The sequence below is a fragment of the Danio rerio genome, chromosome 18 (assembly GCF_052040795.2).
Source record: "Danio rerio strain M-AB ecotype USA chromosome 18, GRCz13ab, whole genome shotgun sequence".
NCBI classification, from domain to species: Eukaryota; Metazoa; Chordata; class Actinopteri; order Cypriniformes; family Danionidae; genus Danio; species Danio rerio.
The window spans coordinates 23,100,679-23,118,656 of NC_141038.1; the positions used below are offsets into that span (position 1 = coordinate 23,100,679).

General features: G+C 35.6%; 1 protein-coding gene across 3 annotated transcripts in view; it reads left to right on the plus strand.

The window, feature by feature from the left end:
- necab2 (N-terminal EF-hand calcium binding protein 2) overlaps positions 1-17,978 on the plus strand; it is a 205,973-nt gene that overhangs the window by 147,224 nt on the left and 40,771 nt on the right. For 2 of the 3 annotated variants that reach the window (NM_001328213.1, XM_087292316.1), the window contains 3 exon segments: positions 249-385; positions 3,119-3,243; positions 14,655-14,734. In NM_001328213.1, the coding sequence (NP_001315142.1) occupies positions 249-385; positions 3,119-3,243; positions 14,655-14,734 (342 nt within the window). 3 annotated transcript variants of the gene reach the window in all.

Genomic DNA, 17,978 nt, shown 5'->3' on the forward strand with positions numbered 1-17,978 from the left:
TGCCCTCAAGCTTTTACCTACACGAGCTACTTACTTTTTCCTTTTTCTTTAAGCTCATCCCAGATATGTTCGTCCCATGAGATCTTCTGTAGAATCACACCTCTCAGTCATGTGTTTTGCCTAAAGCATGAGCAAAGTTCACTAGAATTTCTTAAACTGGACTTCATCAAATAAACATGCTTGTAAAAGTGCTGATGTGCCTTATGCGTTTTTTCCTCTCCTTGAGTCTCCTCTTTTTCTCTCTGCAGGTGTATGAACGTGGAACTAATGTTGAGCAGTTTGTTACCCGCTTCCTCTTGAAGGAATCAGCCAATCAGATCCAGTCTCTGCTGAGCTCTGTAGAAAGTGCTGTCGATGCCATTGATGAGCAGCATTCTTCAGTGGGGTGAGAAACTATATCATGACCTGAATCATCTTCTAGTACACCAAGAACATGTTGGGCTCTATTTTAATGATCTAGGTGCCGAGTCTAAAGCGTATGACGCAAAAGTATTTCCCATTTCCTTTAAGAGTCAGTTGTATAGCGCTATGGCGCATTTGCTATTTACATTGCATACTTTGTAAGTGGAAAAAACGAAATAGGATAAAGACTGAGGCTCCTCCATTCAGCCTCTTTACTTTCTCTTTCTTTTTTTTTTTACTCTTTACTTAACTCATTTACTTCACTTCACTCCACCAAAGACATCCATTAGCCTGCATATATATTTAATTTAGTTTGTTAAGCGCAAAGATTTGTTTCAAAACCATTTCTAAATTCAGGTCTAATTTCCAGCAACGAATAATTGAACAATAATACCAAATTGTGGTCAAGTTATATCCGAACACACATCCTATTCTTATGCCTCATTTAGTGACTCATACGTACGTCTCCAAAACCCGACAGGTGGACAAATCTATGCTTGTTTTTATTAAAACAAATATCAATATGTATATAGTAAATAATACTGCAAATAATAATAATAACATTTTATAAATTCAAATTTTCATGAATAAACTGAAAAATCCTCCCCTGAGGTGAAGAAAGCATGGATGCAGTGGTTTTTAGGGGTGTCAAGATTAATTGATTCTTTGGTGCACCGCGATGCAGTTGTGGACATTTTGGTATCGTTTTAGTAATAATCATATCCGGTTATTACGTACTGAGGTCATTTATCTCACATGAGCTATATTGTGGTAGCTTACTATGGTGAAGGAGGCGAGCGTGAGTATTCGGGATATTTATATTTGTTTACTTGCTATAAATGCTCATGTTGTTCCGTGTATTTACTTTTTAAAGGTACAGTTCATATATCTGTTTGTACTAAAGAAAAACATTTTATTACAAACAATATATAAATATATTTATACATTTTAATACAATTGCTGTGCTGTGAAGGAAAACATAAAATTGTGAATGGAGAGTATTGTCAATGCACCGAGATATCAAATTGAACCAAGTCGATGGCATGATAGCTGTAACCAAACCGAACCATGAGACCAGTGTAGGTTCACACCTCTAGTGGTTTTTATATTTCTGTAGAAAATAATAATTTTTGTAACATTTTAATCCTTAATTTTTTTCTCATATAGAAAGTTATTTGTGTATTGCTGGATGGCCTTTGTGTATTAAAGGTGCAGTGAGTGATCTGCCAAAATGCTAACGGCTTAGCATATTATGTTTGGACGGCAGGGAGGAACTGTGATTCAAAACCACGCCTCCTGAAATCGCAAACGAGCGCACCGCGTCACAACAGTGGATAACCCACTAGTTCATGTCATTCGCCAGTTAGAAATGTAACAGTTAAGCCTGGTTTATACTTCTGCGTCAAGTGACCGGCGCAACTCACGGCGCAGGCAACGCGCGCAGCTGTGCATTTATACTTCTGCGCGCTGTCTCCGTTGGTCTGCATTAACACTTCCGAAACGCTAGTGGGCAGTGAGGTGTAAATGTTCCTCTGTGTCGAGTTTCTTCGCTTCTGTTTTGCTATTCTGAACACTTCCTGGATGTACAAGTGACTCAAACTCGCTCATTTTGAGGCAGGAACCGGCAGACGTGCAACAACTTTAACCATGAGGTAAACACAGAACAAAACTTTCCATCCGGAGCTCCTTCACGGGACTCCACACTTGTAAACAATCGCTCGCGCCATTCGCGCGGCTTTCGGTCCCGCCCAGACTCGTCGGCGCTAGCAAGCCGACCAATCACAGAGCTTGCGCTACGCGTTGTTGCGACGTGTGGTTACAATTTTTGAGAGGTGCACGTCAGTGACGGCGATGGCCACGGCGAAGGGCTATGCGTCAGCGCCGTAGCCTACGCCGGTGTTTGACGCAGAAGTATAAATCAGCCTTTAGTTAGTGTTTGGACAGCGGCATGTAGGAATTACACTTATTACTAAGCCATACTTACATGCCATTTCAGAGCGAATATTCAGAGTAGCATGGTAAACAGTATAAGAAGGCTGTCTATGTTCAAAAATAAGCCAATATAAATAAAAATAAAACTCAATAAAGCAGGTTAGGTGGAATAGTGCTGTTTAAGTGGACACATTTAGATCATTTCCTTTAATAATTACTATTGGACTGTGAAGAGACTTTCAACCAGCACAACAAAAATGTTTCTGAAGAAAATCACCTACTGCACCTTTAAGCAATTTGTAAGAGTTTGGACCTGCATAGGTGCATAACTAATATGCTCTGCGCTGGACTTTAGACCAGCTTTTAGTTGGTCAACTGCACAGTCTATTTTAGTTCCTTGAAATAGCAACGCACCAACAATGCGCCTTGACACACCTTTTTTATAGACCAGCACACCTATGAGTCCACAAAGTGGCTCAAATGGATTTGCTATTTAAACAACGAGGCGGAAAACATAAATTATAGTTGCCTGGTCTGAAAATAGAAAATCACGCCAAATACATCTTGCACCTTATTGCATCGGGTGTATGATAGGGCTCATTGACTTCCATAGTATTTTTGCTTCTACATGTCAATGGCTGCTTTCCCCCCAAAATTTTTAATAAAAGAAAAAAAATGATAAATGTTTTATAACCACTTGAGTGTGAGTAAATGGTGAGGGAAAATTTGAAATATTCTTTAACCATCTGTATTCCTTGTCCTTGTTTTCCCTGTTATGACCTAGATCTTACCCCAGTAAGACCAGCCCACGCGTCCCAGATCGACGCTATGAGGCACCGGTGCCAGATTATCCTCCCAACAACAGAGTCAGTGCAAAGGAGAGCATGAGGAACATCAACACAGGTGCAGGTGAGGGGATTACATGTCTCCAAACACCTCCTTTTGAAAACAAAACACACTATTAGTTGTTTACAAAAGGCATAATTTAGGTTTATTTTCTTACTTGGATTTTTAGTCTTGTTTCTAGTCTAAAAATTCAAAAATTCTTAAATTAAGAAACATTTTCTAGACAAGCAAAAGTTATTATCTTGTTTTAAGAAATATTATGTCAACATTAAGTGAGTTTTTTCCTAAAACACATAAAATAATCTGCCAGTGGAGCAAGCAAAATAAACTTATGTCAAAAGAAAAAACAAGATCATTTTGCTTGTTTTTAATTCTAGAAAATGCTTCTTGACTGAAAGGCATTTTTGCAGTGCAGTTCCAAAAATAATGCATACGGTGTGAGTTTTTAAGCATCACATAATACACACCAGACTTTAATGGCTAATATAGGAGGTGAAAAACACGGTAATTTCATTCAAAGGCCTGAAAGGAGCAAAAAAAATGCTGATATTTATATGGTAAGCTTAAAAAGAAAGCTGGACTTATGATAGCTTGTAATGTAAATCAATAAGATCCTTTTAACATTATAGAAGACTACTTAGATAAAATGCATGTAAATATCAGTTGTCGCTCAATGTCTACCAAATAATACATCTTAGTAAGATGATACAGTATTTAAATGCTTAGCTTTACCATCAAAGCTCTGTATTATTTATTGTGGAGACACATGTAATGTAATGCAAAATGGGTATAAGTTACCTTTTACAGTATATCTGGAAAACAAAATAAAATATATGTTACCTAAATGAATGGGATGAAAAACAGTATGTGTATGACTTGGGACAGCAAAGCTTTGACAATTGTGAAGCCTTAAATACATGCAGATATGTAACAGTAGGTATTATATGGTTAAAGGTACAATAATGTATTTAACATATTCACAAGTCTAACACTTAATTTTAAGTTTAATATAAAGTTGAAGTTATTAGAAATTATTAGCCCCCTTTTGAGTTTTTAAATTTGTTTTTTAATATTTCCCAACTGATGTTTATCAGATGAAGGAAATTTTCACAGTATGTCTAATAATATTTTTTCTTCTGGTGAAAGTCTTATTTGTTTTATTTTAGCTAGAATAAAAGCAAGTTATTATTTTTTTAAACAACATTTTAAGGACAAAATTATTAGCCCCTTTAAGCTATTTTTTTTCGATAGTCTACAGAACAAACCATCATTATACAATAATTTGTCTAATTACCTTAATCTGCCTTCTTAACCTAATTAACATAGTTTAGGCTTTAAATGTCACTTGAAGCTGTATAGAAGTGTCTTGAAAAATATCTAGTGACATATTATACTGTCATCATAGCAAAGATAAAATAAGTGCGTTATTAAAACTATTATGTTTAGAAATGTGTTGAAAAAAATTTTCTCTCCGTTAAACAGAGATTGGGGAAAAAATAAACATGGGGGCTAATAATTCAGGGGGGCTAATAATTCTGACTTCAATTGTGTATAAAGCATTATATATTAGGAAAACTAAAGCAACACATCTCTTTACATGATCTTCCATTAATATAAAAACTATTTACTAAAGTAATTGGGCTATTAGAAAAAAAAATCTTTAGTGTTTAGTCCTCTGTAAGTCTAAAATATCATTCATAATGGTCTTAAAAGAGTCTTAAAAAGTCTTAAATTTGACTTAACCTACAGAAACCTTGTGTCAGGCAAGATTGCTAATCACTGAACCATCACGCTGCCTCTACCTAAATTCTTTTGCTATCAATCAAAAGTTATTGAAAACACTGAAAATCTCAGAAAAAAATCTTTTAGAGAAAGTCATTGTTCTGCTGTCAGTGTCTGTTGTGAAAAAGCACATGGAATAGTATATTTTAGTAAAATTGGCACATGGATTAGGCCTGATTTTAGCCACACTTACAATTTTTTCTTGCAGTCTTGTACTCGAGCTTTACTCAAGGACTTGTTCAATGCTGTTTTTGGAGTGTTTGCTTTATTGCTTCTATTCATCATGAGCTGTGTTTTTCCAAACATTACATTAATCAATTCAGCAAGGTTCTTGTTTGTGGTCCAGGCTTGCTAGCCAACTGCATTATCACACAAAACATCTGCATTTATCATTCCTCACACCATCTAATTGCTGAAGGCACAGTTAAAGTTTGTCAAAGATGTGGTTCGCCGGCTCTCCCGTGGGCTTTCTCTATCAACACACTCCACATTTCCATTACTGATGAGATTTGTGCCTGAGCTGCAGTGTGTTGGTTATGAAACCACTCTAAAGAGACAGTAAAACAACACAAAGCCATTCGTGTGCCAAGTCAGCACAAACCACAAGCTCACGACAGTCTCATATGGATGATGCAACTGAAGAAATGTGTGAGTTTTTAATGAGGAGAGGGTGGAAAAAAGGTCTCCCTCAAAGCTTTCCAGTGTTTCAGTCAGTAACTGGGCGCCCAGAGACATGGGAGCAAATTAATTCTAGTGCTTTTCTTTTTCTTATGTTTCACAGAGAAAGGGAGTATATGATTATATTTGAAATGTCCATCTCACTTTCCACTTCCTCTAAGTTCTAATAGAATAGTCAGCCACTCAGTTTTTTTTTTTTTTTTTTTTATCAGATCAGCCAGGCAATTCAGGCATTTTTGCAGATTCAAACACTTGGATTTATTTGGAGTTGTAGCTGTCTGATGTCAGGCTTGCTTTACCTGGTATTAAAGGGATTATTTACCCAAAAATGAAAAGTCTGTCTTTATTTAGTCTCCCTTGGCTTGTCCCAAACCAATTCAAGATTTTTGTTCTGTTAAACAGAAATTAAGATACAATTGTCCCTTGTTAATAGCGGGAGTGTTGTTGTAAAAGTAGCCCACAATAGGTAAAATCCACAAAGTAATCCGCTTTTTTTCAATTATTATAGATGTTTTAAAGCTGTTAAACCCCTCACTACACTATTTTTTTAGATAGACCTTAACATTTTCACACTTTTCACGTTTTAACACTCGCACAACTTCTACCTTCTCTCAGCATGTCTTTCTTTACAATGGTTAGTATCTTCCTCAGCCTTTTGGCTGTTGCCGCAGGTTCCTTTGACATAGCAGAATGTTTTGTCAACATTATGGAGTTTGTTGGGGAGAAAACTTGCAAACATACAGTACAGCTCTTCAAAGTCACACTGCTAGCGATCAAATATTTATGTAAATTTAGCAAGCTAAATGCATTCTGTACTGTACAAGAGACACGACATGGATGGATTGATTGGCAATGGTCTACAGCCGATCAAGATGCAAAACACAATGTGCTAATCTTGACTTAGAACACAATGGACTGTAAAAAAAGCATGTCAAATTGCACTAAAAAATCAGCGAAACTGCAAGTGCGAAAGGTAAATCGTGTTATGGCAAGGGACCACTGTATATCTGTATATATGAAGAATGTTGGAAACCAGTAACCATTAACATCGACTGGAGAAAAAAAACAAATCCTAGGGAAGTAAAGGGTTACAGGTTTCCAAGATTATTCAGTATATATTATTCTGTGTTCAACTAAGCAAAACAAACTCAGAAAAAATTGAGAGCTCCCTCATCCTCCATATACAGCAATGCTCCAGAGACATTCAAAGTCGAGAAAAGGAACCAGAAACATGTGACTTTTGTGATCCAAGTCTAATTATATGAACCTTCAAGAACACTTTTGTGCGCGAATAAATTTTTCTCTTTATGAATTATTTTTGTCTTTGTTTTGTCAGTATAATGTATTGTATGTATGTTTCATTGTGTTCGATAATTTACGAATGTAAAATGTTAAAAACAGTAGATTACTGGCAGCCACAGCTGCCGGTATTTTTCTGTAAAATCAAAAAAATAAGTAAATAAAAAAATAAAACAGCAAAAGTTTTTTGTTTTACCATTGTGAAGGATAATAGCATCTGTGTTCAAGTCCAAGATAAACTGAGAGTAATTGATGTTATGCTGCATCTTCTTTTGTTTAAAGGTAACTATGTAGTAACCTATGCAGTGAATATCTGTTTGTTAATTGCAATCACACATAAACACATTATTGCGTCTAATGACTTTACATTTTTGTTCACTATGATTTTGTAAACTGAACATTGTGTCAGTTCATGAAATATGGTTATTTTTTTTTTTTTTTGTAAATTTATACAGTTCTATAAAAGTTCCATGTTTTTCACAGAAAAATTCTGGCAACCACAGCTGCTGGTATTTTTGTTTTGTAAATTTAACAAATATTTTACACTATAAGAGTTTGCCAATTAACACTCTCTCAGTGTTGATAATGTTAACACTTTCAAAAGTGTTATTTTTAACACTTTTATAGTGGTTCCCATATAAACTCTGAGGGAGTGTTAATTTTAACTTTAAGGTAGTTAAATCTACTATCTAAAATTTTCAGTGTAGAGTCAGCAGCGTAATCTGCACGTTTTTTATTGCCTATAATAAATGCACACAATGATCTGATACGGAAGACATTAGCAAAAAAGAAAAAAAAAGGGTTCACAGTTGTTATGTATATTTTATTTGTGCTCATCAGCGCAAAACAAACTGAACCTGGTTTGGAACAAGTAGATAGTGAGTAAATAATCAGAATTTTGGTTGAACTGTTTTGGTTGTACTGTCCAGTCATTTTTGCATCAACTCATCACAAATGGACAACATTTGTATACAGAATCTGAAATGTTTTGAGCTTGTGGACTGTTGATACACATTCGACCAGACAACTAGTGTACTGTAAACATTGCCATTTGCTATTTAAGTCTGTTTTAAAGCATGGCCTCTTTATATGATACCCCATAATGCACATAGCAACTTTAAAAAGAAAATATTTTATAAGCTCGCAACACAATGACATACAGTAAGCACAACATAAGAGCATTAAGCCACAACTGACATGCTGCTGACCACTAGAAGGCAGTAAAAATCAGAAATTAAGATATACTTGGTAAAATCGAGAGATCTCTCATCCTCCATATAGATCAATGCTCCAGGTTTACTATGGGCAGTATAACCTATTACTATTAGAGTCAGCAGCACAACTTGCAAGTTTTGTATTGCATATAGTAAATGCACACACTGATCTAACATAGAAGACGCCAACTTATCCAGCACGTTTTTACACAGCAGATGCCCTTCCAGCCGCAACCCATCTCTGGGAAACATCCACACACACACACACTCATTCACACACACGCTCATACACTATGGACACTTTAGCCTACCCAATTCACCTGTACCGCATGTCTATGGACTGTGGGGGAAACCGGAGCACCCGGAAGAAACCCATGCGAACGCAGGGAGAACATGCAAACTCCACACAGAAACGACAAGGCTGAGGCTCGAACCAGCGACCTTATATCTACGTGTATGTGTGTGTGTGTGTGTGTGTGTGTGTGTGTGTGTGTGTGTGTGTGTGTGTGTGTGTGTGTGTGTGTGTGTGTGTGTGTGTGTGTGTGTGTGTGTGTGTGTGTGTGTGTGTGTGTGTGTGTGTGAGTAAGAGGGAGAAAGAGAGAGAGAGAGAGAACCCACACACACATGACAGTACTCACCATGCTCAAAAGTCATGTTCAACTATTGGTCCTCAAAAATATTTTCAGCCAATGGGCTTTCTTATGTTTACAATCACTGTCATTGGTTGGTGATTATTGTTTCGTGCGCAATGAGCAGCGAAAATACATAATGTTATTTTCAAATCGGAAAAAGAGGATGTCACGCATATTCATATTTTAAAACCATGAGTAAATCTGATAATGAGGCGGATCAAAAGAGATCTTGAGAAGATTAAACTGCGCGAATGGATCAGGATAGCGGGAAACAGAAGCAAAGCCATCTTAAGTCAGCCAGAAAACATGACGGATGAGATAACTCTGGGCTCTTTGAATTTTAGACTGAGCGAGTCATTTAATTAATATATTTTTCACTTGGCACATATTAGAGAAGTGAAATGAATAGTAATTGTTAATATGATTAATCTTTGTAGCTACATGTTTTTAATAGTACGTTGGTCACGGTAACTTTTATTTTCTGTTTTTTGTCCTGGAGTTATTCTTTTACAAATTAAGCACTGCACAAAAGTATTTAGTTGAACCACTGTAGTCTCATTGAAGGTTTTGTCAATATTTTTGTTGAATTTTTGCTGTTTTTGGAGGATCAGAGAGTTCTCAGATTTCATCTAAAAAAATTGTAATTTATGTTCTGAAGATTGGATTGGAACACCATGAGTGTGAATAACTAATAATTAACAGAATTTTCATTTTTGGGTGAACTAACTCTTTAATACTGAGTGTGCCCTGGGCCATACGTTACCTGACATTTGACATTTCAGCACTAAAAGATATAACAAAATCTCATTGATTTGAACTCTCTTTATTGATATTTATTAATATACTTCTCAATTGTCTTCGTTTGTTTTTTTGTTTTTTTGTAAAGTTAACTTGCTTAATATGCTGATATTCTTCGAGTGACAACCACAGTGCTGAATCGAAGAGATCTGTTTTATGGGTGACGTTCAAACACTGGCACTAGATTTAAATTTCCCCAAGACACAGATAAAGCTGACTCGGCTCACAATAAAAACACCATTCTAGCTGTCAGCTGGCGCGGGGAGAGTCGGGATTGGAGCATGCTGTCCAGGCTATAGTTTATGAGCACCAGGATGAGAAGATTGATCAATACTTCTGCAAGACTTGCTTTGCACATGGCACTTTTTTCTCCCATCAGTCAGTCAGAGGCTTTTCTCAAATAGCTTTCTTTCGCACTCTCTATTTCGGTTTCATGTTCCACAAGCATACACACAAGCTCAGTGCTTTATCATCAGATTTATAATATACACTGTGATTCTTTATTTCTGTCTTCATTTTTATTTCAAGAATTATTGAAAGATTTATTGTTTAACGCTTTACAATAAGGTTGCATTAGTTCATGTTAGTGAATGCATTTACTAACATGAACAAACTAGGAACAATACATTCATTACAGTGTTTATTAATCTTTGTTAATGTCAGTTAATGTAAATACAGTTGTTCATTGTTACTTCATGTTATCTCTGCATTAACTAATAGTAATAAGCATGAATTTGGATTTTATTATTGCATTATTAAATGTTGAAGTATGAATAATAATTGCTGTACAACTAAAGTTTATTATTGGTTTATGTTAGTAAATGCAAAACATAAACGAATGAAACCTTGTTGTAAAATTGATAGCTGTTGGAGCATTTTTTGAATTTTTGTCAGTCCTGAATACTTACATTATTTAAAAATATACATTTATTTTGACAAGATACTGATACTTTTTTGCAATAACTGTATAATAATGTTGATTATAATTGCAAATAAATACTAAGAATCATTATCAGCAATATTGAATATACTAGAGAAGTTAGTTTGTTTTTTTTCACATAATTTAGCCTTTTTTTTTTTTTTTTTTTGCTTCGCTGAGATATTTCTTAAAGGGGTGTTGTGGTTTGTAGTTTAAATTTAGTCTAGACTTCGTAACTTTTTAGTTTTTGCATGGATAGCATATTGCCATGGCATACATTTGGCAGCACTACATCAGCAGTTAGCAGGTGGTCAGGGAATGGTTTGGGCTCAGCTCAGCTCGATCCAGACTGAAGCCTGAACTGATGTTGTTTTCAAGTCAGTATGTGGTGGCTGAAGCACCCAAGCTAATCAACATGACAGTCTCATAAGCAAGAAGATTATGTTGCAAGACTCTAAGATTATCTTCATACATTCTAGTTTTTATGAGCGCTAAATATGATAAATGTTCATTACTAGATTGTTCATATGAAAATAATGGAGACATGCAATTTGAACACTTGTCCTGTATATCTCTACACAAGAGTGTTCATGTGTAGTACTTTTTAGCTTCTAGCATTTTTTCTATCCTGGTTTTATGGTGAAATCTGCAGAATAAGGTGGATAATAACTTTTTTTTTTTATATTAAATAATTGATCTAAGCAACGCAGTGGCGCAGTAGGTAGTGCTGTAGCCTCACATCAAGAAGGTCGCTGCTTTAAGCCATGGCTGGGTCAGTTGGCATTTCTGTGTGGAGTTTGCATGTGCTCTTTGCGCGGGTTTCCCTTCTGGTGCTCCGGTTTCCCTCACAGTCCAAAGACATGCGGTACAGGTGAAATGGGTAGGCTAAATTTTCCGTATTGTATGAGTGTGAATAAGTGTGTATGGATGTTTCCCAGAGATGTGTTGCAGCTGGAAGGGCACCTGCTACGTAAAACATAATCTGGATAAGTTGACGGTTCATTCCGCTGTGGTGACCCCAGATTAATAAAAGGACCAAGCCGAAAAGAAAATGAATGAATGAATAATAGATTTATAGTTTCTTAAATATTTAAAATATGTGCATTGAATTAATACATACATGTGTAATTGCATATTTCTTCATTTGTCCTAGCTAACTGTCAAGTTTATAATCACTGAACGGTTTAACTGACATGTTGTTTTTAAGCTGTCTAATTGAAATTCTTCTGTGGTTGTACTGTTGCTTTCAACATAGCTTCTGATGTTCATTCATGTTTTTTTGGTGCAATAACAAGTAGTAAATCACATACTATTGATGTGTCTGCAACAGTATCTCATCTAGATTTTATCTAGATGAGATACTGTTGCAGACACATCAATAGTCGCCCACTGAAGCTACAGTAAGTAGGGCTGTGCCTGGTCAGTACATGAATGGGAGACCACATGGTAAAGCTAGGTTGTTGCTGGAAGTGGTGTTAGTGAGACCACCAATAAATTATTATTATTAATATTGTTATTAAAAAGTTGGTCAAAATGTACATTTAACTACAAAATGACCACCAAGCAAGATTCCCCCCACCCCCACCCCCTCTTCACTTTCATCTGCGTCCAGCGGCGCCCCTGTGCACAGGATTGTGGGAAATCAATGACAGCAAAGAACGCATACATGCTGCTTTCAATAATTAGTTAGATACAAAGATGCATGAAGTGATGCTTTATTAGGATACATATATGCCTTTATGCCTTGGGATGCATCCTTAAAAAGTTGACTTTTCAGGTTTTGCACACAGCCGTAATCATTGTATCTTCTTCTACTGCATTACATTCAGGAGGATAATTGAAACACAGCGCCACACCAGTCAAACAATGTCATTGCAGGCTCATAAAAAAGGTCACATTGGATCAAAAGACTACTCGATGGCCAAATTATTTGACAACAGTTTTACTGACATTGTCAGTGTCGACTAATCTGATGTTAAGCTGCAGTATGGCCAAAAATTAAAGCGGGTTTCAGATACTGTATCATATTGATTCAGTGATCATCTTACTAAACCTTTAAAAGGATTCTGTTCACTTGGTCTTGCTATTGCTATGGTAACAGTTAATGTGTTCCAAAGTGTCTCCCCTCCCCATTATACTGGCCTCATCAACACAAGGGAGGTGTAAGAGCCTAATTGGTTTGGCACCTCAAGTGGGGCTGATTTCAAAGGCAGGAAAAGCTTTTTTCCTCATTAATAGGATCTGTCATCGCATAAAAGAAAGAAAGCAAGAGTGGAAATCATGTTAATCGTTCTCCATTTTTGTTTTTCTGTGAAAAACAATGTGTAAACACTGTGTATTCATTATTCACAGTACCATAGTACAGTCATGGTCATTAGTTGGTAATACTATGGTACATGTACAAAACTCCATGATAGTTCTCTTTAGTACTTCTTGTCTTTAGTCCCTCCTAAAAAAACACCTTTAATGCATAATAACTTTATGAACATTAACATCTTTGGGATTACTTTATGAAACATTATTTAATTTATTTGTAATTGGTTTTATTTAGGTGTGATTTGTTCTAGATTGGGATTTCACAAACTTTAACACCTTTGGGATTAAATTATGTAGCATTATTCAATTTAATGCAAAGTTCTTTATGAAGCCCTATAAACGTGCAGGCTGATAGATCACCTAATCTGCTCTTATGTCATTAACTATGACACAGGAGATGAGTTGTTGCCGCCTCGACAGCCAGTGAGCTTGCAAACTTGCATTGTAAATGCTCAGTGTCATTCTGTTATGTTGCAGCTTGTTTTTGGAGACCCTCCTCCACCCCAGCTCCACCTGTGTTTAGATCTTCTATGCGGTGGAAACAAATATATAATGTTTGCAGCAGCAGTGTGTTATACCCTCAGACAGCATGTCTGTGAATATACTCGCAGTAGCAAGTGTCTGTACTTGCGCTGCCATTACAATCAAAGCAGCAGCAGCATAGCAGATCTATGCTGCCAATATCAAACACATCAACATTGCCATATACATATTCATAACTATACAAAATCTCCAAGAGTTGTCATGAGAGAAATGTGTTGTTTTATTAAGATGCAAATTGTTCTGAATTGTGACTTTACAAACATTGGGGGATTAAATAATGAAGCATTATTTACTTTAATGTTATAAATAATTTGATCGGGATCATTTAGGATTTATTATTTTATCGTGATGGATGAATAGAGTTTTGTGTTGGAAGTCACGATTGCTTGTTGATGTTATATGATTGGATGCTGGACAACGGAGTGTGGATTCAAATGCAAGATTTATTCAACAGAATGGTCAGGCAAGCAATAGTCAATACAGAAATAAACAGATGTATACGGGAAATCCAGAGTCTTGGTCAGTAAACAGGCAGATAGTCAAAAGGCAGGTGGCAGACAGGAAAAAACAATAAAACAAGACAAGGGTCCAACACAACAAGGCAAGAAAACTGCGTCGTTATGTCCACAATAAAGCTCAACAGGACTAAGAATTGATTTGTGTGTGTTGAATAAATAGTCCTTGTAATCAGTCCGTAACGATCCTCCGACTTTGTGCATTTGTGTGTGTGTGCAATCAGCGATATCTGGAACAGGTGCATGTGAGCGGTGCATGACTGGATCTGTAGTCCATATAATGCCGAATTTGCAGTTCTGTGGCCATCTGCATGTCTACCAGTGATCTGCCAGGATTAGATCGCTGGTGAATATGATAGTTGAATGACACATTCAATATTGTTTTATTTAATTTACTGCTATTTTCAATGTGTGTATTTATGTCTGATGATGGTCAGAAACATAAAATTTAATAAATCCTTGAGCAAGTATTGACGATGTGGGGGGTTATTTGTTTGCCTTTCGCACATTTTACATGATGCTTTTCTTCTACTCACCATCATTTCTTCAGGTTTGAACTGATTGAATGTATAAAAAATAAAAGCAGCTGGCAAAAACATGTAAACGTCCATTAAAATCTTCGTAAAAGCTTGGGTTCAGTAATAAAGTCTGAATGTTTGATTCGCCCTGTCGCATTGCTATGACAGCCGCTCTGAGATGAGGTTTCAGGTGCCTAGAAGAGTAAAACATGATTGAAACTATCTGCAAATTATGCACTGTTCCTCTGTGTCTCCGTCAGGGGCTGTGGAGGTGAGAAAAGAAGGACTTGAGGCACAGATCAATCGACTGGCTGAGCTGATTGGACGTCTAGAGAACAAGGTAAGAGGTCTTCTAATACTGAGAGGTCAAGTGCTTCCTACTGGGATATGTTTTATAATTCCGAGAGGTCAAAATGATTCAGACCTGTGCAGATAAAATCCAGCTTACAATTCAGATACTTGAAAATATAGAACAAAGGGAAAATGCAGTGTCTGGCTTTATAGATATAATTGTAACTAATTTTATTTGATAAGAATAAGGAGATTTATAATCTTAAATAAGCGTCCAATTCTAATAAAATGTTGAGTTTTCTTTCTGTCAAAGAATTTTGCTCAAATTGCTATCACAATTTCCACAAAATCAATAACAATCACAACTATTCCTTAACAATGATAATTTGATGAACTTTATCTGCTGATTGAGAAACATGTACCAAAGAAAACTGGAGTAATGACTACTCAAAAATCAGTTTTGCCATGACAGGAATGTACAGTTAGGTCCATAAATATTGAAACGTTGACACAATTCTTTTTTTTTTTTTTTTATTGTGTTTTTGACAAAAGGTACAGTACATTAAAGGTATTCAATTACAAAGGTATTTTCGTTTTTTCTTTTTTTTTGAACCATACATAAATTGAAAAAAAAAAAAAGACAAATTGACATAATAAAAATAAATAAATAAATAAATAATAAAAAAAATTGATGAAAAGGAAATGCATTAAATAAAAAATATATTAATAATAATAAAAATGAAAATAAAATAAATTTACAGAAAAAATAAATAAATGAAAAAATAAATAAATAAGTAAATTAAATTAAAAAAAATAAATAAAAAAAAAGTGGGTGGGGGTGGGGTTGGGAATTTATGGTTGGAGGAGTACATTAGTCTCAATATGAATTATTAGAGGGTCCCATGTTTTGAAAAATTTTTTGGTTGATCCTCTGAGAAAATATTTAATTTTTTCTGTTTTCAAAAATAGCATTACATCACTAAGCCAAAGTGACAGTTTAGGTGGCATTGGTGATTTCCACTCCATAAGAATTCTTCTTCTAGCTATTAATGTTACAAAGGCAAAGGCGTTTTCTATTTCTTTAGCTAAATGGATGTCCTCATTTGTTACTCCAAAAATAGCCATTTCCGGATTTGGTTGAATTCTTAAATTGAAGGCTGAGTTTAAAATTTCAAATATTGAAGACCAAAACCGTCTCAGTTTGTCACATGACCAGAACATATGGGTCAGGTCTGCCTTGCATGAGTTGCAACGATCGCATGTTTCATCTATATTGGGGTAGATTTTGGCCAGTTTGGTTTTGCTGTAGTGAATACGGTAAAGAATTTTTATCTGAATCAGATTAAGACGTGCACATGATGAAGTCTTGTTTATAATTTTAACTGCTTTATCCCAAGTTTCTTCAGAAATATTAATTTCTAGTTCTTCTATCCATTCCATTTTAATCTTCTCTAATGTTGTGTTATGGAATGTCATAATAAGGTTATACATTTTGGAAATGAGACCTTTGGGGTGTACAGGGGTCTTTAAAATTAGATCCAGTCCAGATTCAGCAGGCATTTGAGGGAATACAGAGCACTGGGTCTGAACAAAGTGGCGAACCTGGAGGTATCGAAAAAAGTCTGATTTTTGAAGATTAAATTTTTTACTCATGTCATTGAAATTGGCAAAAATATTATCAATGAAAAAATCTCTACATGTAAGTATGCCCAGGTCCTGCCATTTCTTAAAAGTAGCATCTAGGTTGGCTGCTGGAAAAAGATGATTATTGCATATGGGGGTTTCTAAAGAAAAGTCTTGGAATTGAAGTGCTTGTCTAAATTGATTATATATTTTGAGGGTCGAAATTACCACTGGACTCGAAGAATATTGTGATGGTGAGAAAGGTGTCTTCATTGTAATAAGTGCTGGTAGGGAAGTTGATTTGCAAGACTTAGCTTCTGCTTCACACCATTCTGTATGTGGGAACTTTAACCAATAGATTATTTTCTGTAAATTTGCTGCCCAATAGTAGTTTAACAGATTTGGAAGAGCCAGTCCTCCATCTCCTTTAGGTCTTTCGAGAAAGTCTCTGCGTATTCTTGGCTTTTTGCCACCCCATATAAAGGAAGACAGTAGTCTATTGGTCGACTGAAAAAAAGATTTTGGCAAGAAAATTGGGAGGCTTTGAAATAAGTACAATAATCTGGGTAGTACATTCATTTTAACACAATTGACTTTACCTGCTAAAGACAAATAAATAACATTCCATCTTTGGAAATCTAATTCTAGTTTTTTTAAGTATAGGACTATAATTTGCTTTGAATAAATCTGTGTATGAACGGGTAATATTAATTCCTAAGTATTTAAATCCCGATTTGGAGAAACAGAAGGGTAAGTCAGTATCTGCAATTTTAACTGCCATATTATTTATAGGGAAGCATATACTTTTAGAGAAGTTTAATTTATAACCTGAAAAATTACCGAATTCTTTTAATATTTTATCAATTTCAGAGATGCATGATAGTGGGTCAGTTATATATAATAACAGATCATCAGCATACAAAGAGACTTTATACTCTACACCCATTCTTTTAATACCCCTGATGGATTGTGATGATTTGAGTATTGTTGACAATGGTTCTATAGCCAAAATAAATAGCAAAGGGCTAAGGGGGCATCCTTGTCGTGTTCCTCTAGACAAGGAGAAATATTGAGACACTATTTTATTTGTGAGTACGGCTGCTTTTGGTTGATGATAAAGCAAGCGCATCCAAGAAATAAATTTTGAGCCGAATTCGAATTTGTGCATTACAGCAAATAAGTATTTCCACTCGACTCTGTCGAATGGCTTCTCTGCATCTAGAGAGATAATCACTTCAGGACTATCCTCTGATGCAGGAGAGTGCACAACATTGAGGAGGTTTCTGATGTTAATGAATGAGTGGCGTCCCTTTATAAAGCCTGTCTGGTTTTGTGAAATTATTTCTGGTATTATGTTCTCTATTCTTGAGGCTAACAATTTAGATAGAATTTTGACGTCAACATTTAGTAAGGAAATGGGTCTATAAGAGCTACAGTAAAGGGCATCTTTATCTGGTTTCAGGAGAACTGTAATATGGGCCTGTGTAAGGGTTGGAGGTAATTTGGTTTGTTCAAACGAGTGGTTAAACATATTTAACAGTAAAGGGCATATTTGTGAGGAAAATTTTTTGTAAAACTCAATGGGAAATCCATCTGGTCCAGGGGTTTTACTACTCTGCATAGCTTTAATTGAATTTTCCACTTCTTGAAGTTGTAAAGGTTCATCCATG